At 30.0% G+C, this 12,104-nt stretch overlaps 1 protein-coding gene across 8 annotated transcripts in view; it reads left to right on the top strand.

Moving 5' to 3' along the window:
* MESK2 (misexpression suppressor of KSR 2) overlaps window positions 1–12,104 on the top strand; it is a 153,314-nt gene continuing 141,210 nt past the window's right edge. For 3 of the 8 annotated variants that reach the window (XM_014432717.3, XM_014432716.3, XM_067045007.1), the window contains exons 1-3: window positions 1–192; window positions 1,063–1,250; window positions 1,966–2,010. In XM_014432717.3, the coding sequence (XP_014288203.1) occupies window positions 1,069–1,250; window positions 1,966–2,010 (227 nt within the window). In that variant the 5' untranslated portion in view covers window positions 1–192; window positions 1,063–1,068. The remainder of the gene's footprint in view (window positions 193–1,062; window positions 1,251–1,965; window positions 2,011–12,104) is intronic. The other 5 variants (XM_014432720.3, XM_014432719.3, XM_014432718.3 and 2 more) reach the window with 4 other exon arrangements.

The raw sequence follows: 12,104 nt of genomic DNA, 5'->3' as shown, positions 1-12,104 counted from the left end.
AGTGGAGAGGTTCTGAGCTTGTATCAGTCAGTTTGTCTGTAGCAGTTGATTGATGTCATCAGTTACTTCTTTTTAAGCAGTTCCCTAACCCTATCTGTTTATTCTGTCTTTAAATCTAGTTTCCCCCTTTTTCCTTTCATCCTCTTAGTGCTGTGAATATTTTTTCTGCCTTTTAGTTGTGAAATTAAATAGGTAAGTTCAATTCATTATTAATAACATTGATCAGTTATTATTTTTTATATCAGTAGAATAATGAAAGGTATTGATGTTCAGTTTTTTTGATAAATAACTATAGTAAGCCATTGCTACATTATTAGCATGCATTTTCGGAATGTTTCATATATTTTCTAAATCACTCAAAATGCTTTATTTAAATGTCATGAGCAGACTTTTTTTTTTTAATAAACAAATCTATGTTCATTTATTCTACTCAGCTTGCAATGTCGCACAAACACTTGTCCACTACTCTAGTATTTTTGTTTATATTATTTGGGATTGTGCATGTGAATTGGTTTTTTTTATCTATAATTTTTGCTTAAGATACCTATATGCTCTTTTAAATCTGAGGAACTTGTTTTCATCTGTTTGCCAATACATTATTGACTGGATAATCTTTTTCTTTTTTTAAATAAAACGTGGTGCTGCGTTATATATGAATTAAGGAAAAATTTTAAGTTGTGGTTCCATTTTAAGAATATTCCAGTAAAAATGAAGGAATATTGCATTTCAATTTATTGATAAAAAATTAATATATGTATATTTGTTTGATCTATTACTTCTTGAAACTTTTTGTTCTTGGTTAAATTTTTAGACCAAATCTGCCTGCTATTTATTATTTTAGGTAAATGACTATTATATGAATGACAAAATAGAGCATGCATATCGTATTTTATTATCATTATTGAATAATAAGTAAAAATGTGCTTGTCGAGCCATTTATGCATATTGACATGCTTAATTTTCGAAAAGACATATAGGTTGTAGTGTAAAAAACCCTTGGCATGTACAATCCCAGTTTTGATATATGTTGTGAGTGTAGCTGTGTTGTGTGTGTGTGGAAAGGGAGCTATGCCTGGAGGTTTGGGGTCCTCCTACCGCTCCCTGACCGGTGATGTCTACCGACCAACAACAGTCTACAATGAAACTAAGTTTAGTGTTCTTGAGTCGATGAAGAAAGCGTTTAGCTTCACTTCAAATCAGAAGTCTTCAGAACCACTTTTGAATAAGGATCAGGCAGCAGTAGTTTCCAGGTAATTGCGTCCATAAATGTTATAATTTTGTTAAAATATTTCATTTTATTTATTTATTTTTATTTCTCACAAATTGAATTATGGCACCAATACTGATAAGGTAACTCTCTTTTAGTTTGTGATTTTTTAGTAAAAACTTTCTTATAAATCTAAGTTACATCACTGTATTGTTTTATTTTTATCCTATATTTACGACACTGATTTTGATTTTTTTTTTCTTTCAAAATAATAGCATAGTTATTTCTCTCAATAAAGTAAATTTTAATTTTGTAATTCGAAGTAACATAAATGTTGTTAGTATAGCTGATGTTTTTATAACAGAATTATTCCGATTTATTTTTATTTTATGTTGTTTTTGGACCCCTATGGATATTATCAGCTAGCAGAGGTAAGCTCTTTGCACTTGCTCTGCACTATAGCAACACTAAAGACCAGGCTATCGTTTTTTAAGTTATTGTAAAATAATTTATTGATTAATATAAAAAATTAAAAACAGTAAAAATCAAAAGCTTACTTAGAAATAATCTGGCCTGTAAAAATTTGTACTATGGCACTAGTTTTCAAAAGTAAATTTATGTTGCATGGTTGTTTTTTAATAAATTTATAGTTGTTTAATTTTAAATCCTGCATGTATATTTTATTTCAAGTGTGCTTTGAAGCATAGATTGCCTAGTAGGTTGCAATAGATGTGTGAAATAGATAATTTTGATTTTAGGAAGATGCCTACTTCAGCTAACGCAGAGAAAGATGCCTTGCTCGGGTAAGAGATGATTAATTTTTATATTTTCTTTTTTGTTGAGTGTTTAAATGTTTAGAAGAGCATTAACTTAAATCATTTGTTGTCGTACTTATTTTAAATTTCAGTGTTAAAAAATTGCATTGATTTGTCCTATGTCTGTTCAATTTCTTTTTTTTTTTCTTTAATGTCTCAAAATTTTAATACTCTTATGATCCGTGGCATTTACTCATTTCTTATTCTGATTTTATTTCTTATTGTAGCTTGTGTTAGTTTAGCTTTAACTGTTTTATAATTTTTACATGTTTAAAAGTATTATGTAGTTTGTAGCATGTAGTATGTACTCATATTATATGTATATTCTTGAAATAAGTTCCTCAGAAATTTGAAAACGTTTCAGAAATTCTGTCTTTTATTTTTAATTTTTTCATCAGTAACTAGCAGTATTATCTGCACCAGCTTTCACTTATAACAATTCACTCGTATATATTTATAACATAGATGTAATTAGTAAAATATAGATTATAATATTGTTTATGAATGTATTTATTGTTCTTTCATTGTTTCTTAAAGACTGAAGACAAGACTTGTTTTATTAGACCGAAAGTATCACATAGTTATTACTATTTAGTATTCACAGTTTAGAATTTTAAATTAAAATGTTTTATACTTAGCAGAATATAATGAAATGTTAAGTAAAATTTAGGGTAATTTTTGTAATCACATGTCATAAGGTGATGGTTGATGTCTTGAACTGTGTAATGTTTTTGCAATTTTTAATTATTGTTTTGTATTGTATAATTTAATATATATTATATTTATTGTTACTATTAAGTTGTTAGATTTGCGTGTAAGTTGTTGAAAGTATATTAGTGCGGAGTAAGGGACTATAGGAGCGCCAAGGTAGATCAATATGAAAGAGACCTGCTGGGAGGGAGATATTGATTTTCGGTCGGGCGCGCCCCCTTCAAATCTATGTTCCTCTTCTGTTGTGACTCTGTAGCCAAGGGAGACTGCCCTTCTTCGACCTCTTTGTCTCTTCTTGTAGTAGGTAGGGTCTATACAATACTGATTGAGTCGTTCCTGATCGAATCATCTTTTTCAGAACGTCTAAATTGATTAACTTTCATTTTATCTCTAACTAATTGAAAGTTTTAAAAACTTATTTTCCTGTTACTTTTTTTTTTTTTTTTTAGGATAACCCTTATTTATGTTCTATTATTATAATAAAATGACAAAAAATAAAAGAGAAAATAGATTTTGTTTTTTAATAAATCTAAAACCATTAATTTTGCCTAACTGAAAAATACAAATTTAGTCCAGTTTCCAAGGTTTCGAAAATTTTTCTTCAGTTTTTCTCTTATAATGTGAAATTAAGAATTTTTCGAAGATAACCATACAATAAAAAATTAAAAGTGGAAAAAAAAACTTTAGAAAGTATAAGTTTCGGTTTTTCATCTAGTAATTAGGTGTCATAAAACTTATTATTTGTTTTTAGGGTAATTCATATTTATTAATTATACCATCATTTATATTTTATTTACACCAATAAAAATTAGAAGGAAAAAAAAGGTTTTTGTATTTTTTTTTTTTAATAAACCTAAAACCATTTGTTTCGTCTTTCTAGAAAATACAGGTTTAGTCCAGTTATCTGAGGTTTCAAAAAAGTTATTTCCAAGAAAAAGTCATAGACAATTTTCCTCAACAATTCTAAATCTCTTCTGGGGCCGTTAACTCAAATTCCAGGTTTATCACCTCGCCAGCTACTGAATCATAACAGAAATTGAAAAAAACAAAACAATATTTTTGAACCATTTTTTTCTTCAATTTTTCGCTTATAACTAGGAAAAAAGAGCCTTTTTTTAAAGATTCTATATAAAAATTTAATTATACAAAATTTTTTACAAGACGCATATATTACATTCAATTTTCGACTGATTTGCAAAGCCACTTGAGTGCACTATATAGCGTATACATAGAATATTCAAAAAGGGTATTTTAAGAAAAACGTTTAGTAGTGTTTTCTAACTAACCCATTCTAAACGTTTTTTGGAGGTGCTAAAACGAATATTTTAGCTCCTGGCTTCGCAACGAAAAAAGAAATAAAAATATTGCAATCTTCTTATGTTTTTCGCTTATAATGTGAAATTAAGAATTTTTCGAAGATAACTATACAATAAAAATTAGAAGAGGAACAAAACTCTTCAGAAAGTATAAGTTGTTTGTAGTTGGTCTGCAAGTAATTAGATGTCATAAAACTTATTATTTTTTTTTTTTTTTTTAGGATAATTCTTATTTATTGATCATACAATTATTTATATTTTATTTATTCTAATAAAAAATATAAGGCAAAAAGGTTTTTGTATTTTTTTAATCTACCTAAAACCATTAATTTGGCTTGAATGCACAATAAGCATTTAGGTCAGTCATTTAAGGTTCAAAAGCGTGTTTTAAAGAAAATGCCATAACAAATTTTCCTAAGAGATTCTGATTTTATTTATTGGGGGGAGGGGACCTGAATCCAGGACCTGAATTTCAGGTTCGCCAGCTGCCGATTTCGTAAATAAAATAGAGATGACTACAGCAAAATATTGGCTTTTTTTTTTTTAGTGGTTCCTTTATAAAATTATAAAACTATAATTTTTTTTTCAGATATGAACATTCTAAAAAAAATTAAAGTAAATAAAATATCCTACAAAACGCCTATATTACATTCCATTTTCGGATAAACTGCTATGCTCCTAGAGAACATTTTGAAAATATTTCATTAATTGAAAGTTCAATTTAAGGGGTTAAAGGTAGAATTGTTTTTCTTATCTATTCTATTGATTTTTTGGATAGGAATTTCGGGTTTTTGATCTCGCTTGCTTGCTGCTAGACTTCGTAAGAAAAAGTAAAAAAAAAAAAAAAAAAATGACTGTTTTTAGCTAAATTAAAAGAGACTATGTTCAGACAACCTGTGACTCCGCTATAAGCAGGAAAAATATATATGCAAGGGCACTTTTCAGTTCTATTTTCTAAACAAAAAAATAAATTCCTATTTAACGACAGTTATGCCTAAAATTTTTAAAGTAGTTAGTTTCTGGTAAATACCGTTGATATTTGGCCCCACCCGGTCACTGGATTGTTTTTTTAACCTTTTTCACAGAGAACTTTGAGGGTTAAATTTTGGCCTGATGGCGAACCTGAAATACGAATTCAACGCTATGAAAAAAATTGATGTATAATAATTTATAATTTAAATGTAATAAGTGGGATTTATTCCTCCTTTGAGTTTCCTCTATGAAAGGTTTTTACCTTCTATGATTTTTTTGAACTCCCTTGTTGACTGGACCAATTAGGCTTCAACTTAATTGGACTCTGTGCGATCGAAAACAGGGCTAATACAGTGTCTGTAGTACACAAACGACGTTTCATTTTCGCCCTTAGAAAAACAAATATATAATGTGAAATACCACTAATTATATCGAATAAATAAAATAATAACATGGAGGAAAAAAACAATTGTTATAAAATATAAAAAAAAATTAAAATAATATAGTTAATTAAAAATTATAATTTACACATTCCTATTAAGTTGTTTCTTATTCTTAATTATTCCTATAAAAATGCTGTCAAATGATCGCCTAATGGTCTAGCACTTCAGAATATAAAATTATTATTTAAAAATAAAAAACTAAGTATATATTAAAAATTGAAATACATTCCTGGAATCAAAAAAAAAAATTGAATTAATATGATCATGAAAAGTAAAATTAGGATTATTTAATAATATAAACTAAAAGTAAAAGTAAAAGTAAGTACCAACATAGGTGCCGGTGACAAAAAAAAAAATTGTTTGCAAAGAATTCACAAAAAAATATTATATAGGCGAGATAAAAAAAACCTAAATAATTGAATAAAACAACACAGAATGAAAGCAAAAATCTGGATTTTGTTTTTAGAAAGTTTGATTATATTAATTTTTTAAATTGTTGAGGTTAAAAAAAAACTTCCAAATAGAATATAAACTATTCTATATTTTGCTTGTACAACGTTTTGGGAAATTTATCCCATACTAATGCAACTTTGCATAGTTATTATTATTTTTTTTTTTAATTTTTATTTTGAAATAATGTCATCTATACACTTGGAGTTTAAGATTGTTTTATAACTACATTATTAAAAAAAAAAAAAATAATGTAGTCATTAGACAATTTTAAAGTATAAGTTTATATATGACATAATTTCAAAATGAAAATTGAAAAATGACAAATATGTGAATGCAAAATTGTATGAGTATGGGATAATTGTCCCGAAATATTGTACTAGCAAAATATAGAATAGGTTATATTCTATTTGGAATTTTTTTTTCACTTCAACAATTTAAAAAATTGAAAGTTAAAAAAAAACAAGCCCACATTACTGGTTAAAACACAGTATACAAAATAATCACAATTTTTATTTCAATAAAATAGAAATTTAATATTATTTTATAATATTTGTTTCTTCTTCTCATTTAGCCCTGATGAAGTTAATAGTTTTTTCTAAACTGTTTTGTCCCTTTTTGGACCGAAACCCGGAATAGCTTCCTACAATTTATTTTATACGATCAACTTATTTATTAATCTTTCAATACTAAATTATTTTTGTATCCTAAACCAATCCGAAAATTCGCCTTTTTTTTTTCATTTTTAGTATCATAGTAAACGCCTGGGCTAAAAATTTAAAATAAAATGCAATACTGTACCGTACTGTCACGGCGCTTGAACATACCATTCCGCAAGACCAATTGAATGTTTGATGAGCCCCTTGTTCGCGTATCTCGCGTGTTCGAGTACTATTCTTAGTACAAGAGCCCAAGAGGAGAAAAAAGGCTGTTATCTCACCCCAATTTCTGATTAATTTAATGAAAACTATGTATAAGTATTAGTCAAAACTGATGAGTCTGCCAGGTATAGGTAGGGGGGAAAATGGCGGCTGTTTCAAAGCGATAAAAAAAACCTAATTTTTCATTCGGAGCTCTATATCTTAAAAAGTAGGAACAACACAAGAAAACCTAAGAGAACGCCGTTTAAAGAAGATTAAATTTGCTAAAATATGAGCCCTAATTGAGTTGTTTACGTTAAATAGTTTTCGAGATATAGCTTTTTAAAAAGCAACATTTCATAAAAATGTAAGGGACGTACTAAAAGATCAGCAGTTAGTGAATTAATTTTGAAAAATTTATATCTCAAAACCCATTTGACGTACAGATGTCTATAAGCACTCAAATTAAAGCTAGTTTAATGAGCTATAAAGTCCGTAATGATGTTTATCTTCGTAGGAGTAATAGTTTACATGAGATATGCTAAAGTAAATTGATTTATAGTTGTTCGGACAAATTTTCATTTGCCAAATTTATATTCATATGTGAATATCATTAAAACTACTATCCCTACGAAGATAAGTCTCATAAACTACTTTATAGTAAGTTAAATTTCCTTTATTTTGAGTATTGGCAAACATATGTGCGTCTTAGGATCTAGATATATATTTTTTCAAAAATCCAACATTTTATACGAACAGCTAGAAATTAACATTTTGTGAGTTTATGTTGTCAAATACATAAAAACTACTTATCCTACAAAGATAAACGTTATAAACTATTTTGTATTAAATTTAACTAACTTTAATTTGAGCGCTGGCAGACATTTGCACGTCCAATGGTTTCTGAAATAAAGTGTTTCATAAATCAAATTTATTGTCCGAACAATTATAAGTCAATTTATTTTAGCAAATATCATGAACAATACTATTCTTACGGAGGTAAAGGTCATAAACTTCTTTATAGTCCATTAAACTAGCTTTAATTTGAGTGCTAATAGACATCTGTACGTCACATAGTTCCAGAGATATAGATTTCTCAAAATAAACTAACTAACTTAGTAGTTAGTTAGTAGTGAACATTCGTGTAGTTTTCAGCACAGGAATGTTGATCTAATACTCAGTTTCAATTGGTTTTGATTCTTTTCTGTTGAGCTACCATTTTCTTAAATTATTTCTACTTCGCAATGCACGAAATCTCCATCAGACCTTCAGTTTCGGAAGGCTGAAAACCTCTCATTTTATCACGATTATATGGAAATGTACAAGGAGAGAAAGTATTCCTCTTGATCTAGGCTACATCACACTGTTTCGACACGCTAACCGCAAATCAACCCGAACCACCATTGCCTTTTTCGCCCGAACTAACACGATAGTACTGTACTGGCTATCTTAGTGATATTGTTAACTATTTTATAGTTATGAAAGATGTGTTTAATTCTGAAGTGTTTTGAAACTGTTGGACCAATTTTTTTAGTGCAGTGTAAAAAAAAAAAAAGAGAGAAGAAAAAATGGGATCAGTAAGGTAGTACTATTTCTTGAACAGCGGTTGTGCCAGGATGAAATTTGTTCACGATTACACTGAGCTCTCGAACCTGCAGAGCTGGACAGGATAAAATAATTAATTGCTACATTATTTTCCCAAGAGATAGTAACGCGGCACCTTACTCATTAAGCTACCCCGCTCCCACTATAACAATATGTAGCTTGCGAAAAGTAGAGTATATTTATTTCTAAATTTATTTAATTATATTAAGAATATATATTGAAAAAAACAACTTTGTTATACACAATATCAACTCACAGCAAAAACAAAAATATATTTTTCTGATATTAGTATATAATTTGTGTATGAATGTTCAATTCCTTAACTGAATGTTTTTTATAATATCATTTATTAGAATCAGTATTTTTTTTTTTATTGTTTAGAAAGAGATAAAGCTATTGGCACATAATGACTATGAAAAAATGAATATTTTCTGGCCAATGCGCAAAAAATGCTTAATTTATTTAATAAATTTTCTTTTACTGAAAAAATAGGACTAACTTATTACCTTCCTGGGAAAAATAGGATCATCTAATTTCTTCCCGGGAAAAATAGGACTAACTTATTATCTTCCTGGGAAAAATAGGACCAACTAATTTCTTTCCGGGAAAAATAGGACCAATTTATCTTCCCGAGAAAAATAGGACCAACTTATTATCTTCCCGGGAAAAATAGGACCAACTGATTATCTTCCTGGGAAAAATAGGATCAACTCATTTTCTTCCCGGGAAAAATAGGACCAATTTATTATCTTCCCGGGAAAACCCTGAAAATATAGAAATAAGCCCTATCACTATCGGATGAATGGTATGGCAGTGCATAAAGTACCAACAAAGTAATATTGAGCTTTATATATTAGATTTTGTATTATTAATTGTTTTCCATGATATGTATATTAAAATACTTTTGTTTCTGGAAAATATATAACGCAGGAGCCGTGTAGGGAACAAGAAAAAACACATGAAAGTGAGCTGCCTAGCCTTAGCAGATGATATAGCCCTCCTTGCGGAAACAAAGGAAGAGGCAATCAGTGAAATAAATACCCTGAAAGAAATAGCGGAAAAATAGGCCTAAAAGTCTCCTACGAAAAGACAGAATTTATGACGACGTAAACAAACTACGGCAAAAAAGTAATAGAGACGAAATATGGACGGATAAGAGTGACAAAGAAATTTTAATATCTGGGAGAGATAGTATGCAATAACGGTTTGGAGAAAGAGAGCATAAAGGAGAAAATCAGGAAGTTGGAAAGGCTAAGGTTCGCAACAGGCAATATTTAGAATAAAAAGAACCTATTTTCTAACGCAAAAATAGGATATTACAATACGGTCATAAAACCAATAATTTTATACCGAATGGAGACAACATGTCTCCCTAGCCTGAAAAAATACTGAAAATAGAGAGAAGGGTCCTGAGGAGAATCTATGGGGCCAAGAAAACACAGGAAGGCTACAGGTAAGACCCAATTAGGAAATCTACAGGGAGATAAATGACCTGGAAACCGAAATAAGAATCAGAAGACAGATTCTACGGGCACAAGATGAGAATGGACTAAAGCAGACTAAACAAGAAACTCTATGATAGAATCCGTGAATACAAGAGCGTAGGAGGATATGTGAAGCAAATAAGAGAGGAAACAAGAGAATTGAAAATAACAGACAAGGACTGCCTGTACGGGAAAAAATTGAAAGAAATCAATGTTCTTGCGGCAAATAAAGAAAAACGGAAGGGTAATCCATGGTCGGAAGAGAGGAAACAAAGGCACGCAGAAATGATGAGAAGATACTGGGAGAAAAAGTGAGAAGGGAAAGTAATGATATTCGCGTGGTCTTGAAAGGCCGTTCTATGAAAAAAAAATATTTTTCTAATATTTTTAACTATACATAATATTATTTAATTTTATCTATTATTTATTTTATTTAAGTACTCAAGGATAAAAATAAAATTTGTTTTTTAATCGCAAAGTTGGCTAACAGGATTTATAAAAAGTGGGCGATAAATCATGTTTCCCATTATTAAACTACTATATTTTAGCTTTATCTTTAGTTCAGCTTCAAGTGACACGGGGGAGGCATTGTTATATATCTGCATTAACAAAATATCAGTACTAGGAGGCCGTGGAGTGTTAAATTAGGCCATGCGTTGCCGATAATATAGAGCCATTGTGTTGCCCTAGCCCTGCCTTATAAATCCCCTTCAAGGGTAGAAGGGTTCTTTATTCTGTCGGAAAGTTAATGGTTCGAGATAATTACACTCCTATAAAATACCTCCCAAGCATAATTTGACTCGAGTTTTATTATATTAAGTGATATACGAGGGCTCGTTGCCCATTAATAGTGGCTATCAACTTTCTACTTTAATAGAATTGTTTAATATATTTCACTTCTGAAATAACGAAAAATTTTAATTTAGGAGTTTAATAAAATCATAAATGGGAGTGAGTAGCTCAATGGTAAGGCAATGGACTACTAACTCCAAGGACCCGGGTTCGAATCCGGCTGTAGCAGATAATTATTATCTGTTACCTCTAGCCGTTGAGTCAGCCCTGTGGGTGCGGGATCAGATCACCAACCTCATAAAGTGGGTACTCTTAATTGGGTAAAAATCCGGCGGTCAAGCGTTATTCTGACCAAATCACCTCCTTGCACAACCATTGGTCTAGTAACATTACTTTTTTAAAAAAATCACCCATGAATGATATTTTTGTTTTCACATATTTATGAATGAAATGTATTGTAAGGAGGAAGTAATGCGATCGTGAAAACTATCAAATAAAAGTTTAGAAGGACCTCCGAGTCCAAATAATTAAGTCTCGTGAAATTGTCTGTGTCCGTATGTGGTCAACCTAGGTCAGAAAATAAAAACTGTACGAATTTTTTGAAAATTTATCTATTGATATTAACAACTGTATTTACATAAAACTCACATATAGTAAATTTGTTGTAAGATCATAATGATATGATACAGGCATGTAGAGAAACTATCCTATTGGTAGAGTTCTAATAATAGGGCAGCCCGTAGCTCAGTGGTTAAGACACAGTCTTACCAATTTGATGTCTATTGGCGGTGCCGGTTCGAATCCGGCCTGGGACGTTGACTTTTTTCATTGAGTGGTGGTCCCACAAAATGAAGAACTTAGACCCCCAACCATGGTTAGGCAGTATAGGACTCCAATGGGAGTCTTGGCCGAAAAAAAACAAAAAAAAAACTCTAATAATATTTATACATTAGAAGGTATCGAGGTCATCTTCTCTTCAGGCGCCTCGGAGGATTGTCAAGAATGGAAGAGGAATCAAAGTTAAAAACTAGTGGGTTCGTTTGGTTTAGGAGTTTACTATGGAAGGATTGGTATCTGGTTCGGGCTAGATTCGTTACATATGGAGCATTAAGGTCTTTATGGAGTATTTGATAGCTAATTGCATCGGAAATTACAAATGTATCAATAGAAGATTACATAAAAAAGCATTTCATAAAATTCCACTCCCAGTTACCGGCAGTTAAGGGAGCAGTTAATTAAAATTCGGGAATTCACCTTATCCAGAAGACTGAAACCCAGCTTACTACAATTTTATTTATTTTTTCCCTTTGTCTTTTTCTTAAATTAACTTTTTTCTCCCCATTAGAAGTCAATTATTTATTTTATTAAATCTATAAGTGTCATTGTTTTTGTGATTAAGTGATTCTTTTTCTTTCGAATTATTATTTTTATCTATTTATCTTAGTTTTT

The sequence above is a fragment of the Halyomorpha halys genome, unplaced genomic scaffold (genome assembly GCF_000696795.3).
Source record: "Halyomorpha halys isolate HHAL.00 unplaced genomic scaffold, Hhal_1.1 Scaffold1103.1, whole genome shotgun sequence".
NCBI lineage: Eukaryota > Metazoa > Arthropoda > Insecta > Hemiptera > Pentatomidae > Halyomorpha > Halyomorpha halys.
This window is presented reverse-complemented; position numbering and strand designations above follow the sequence as displayed.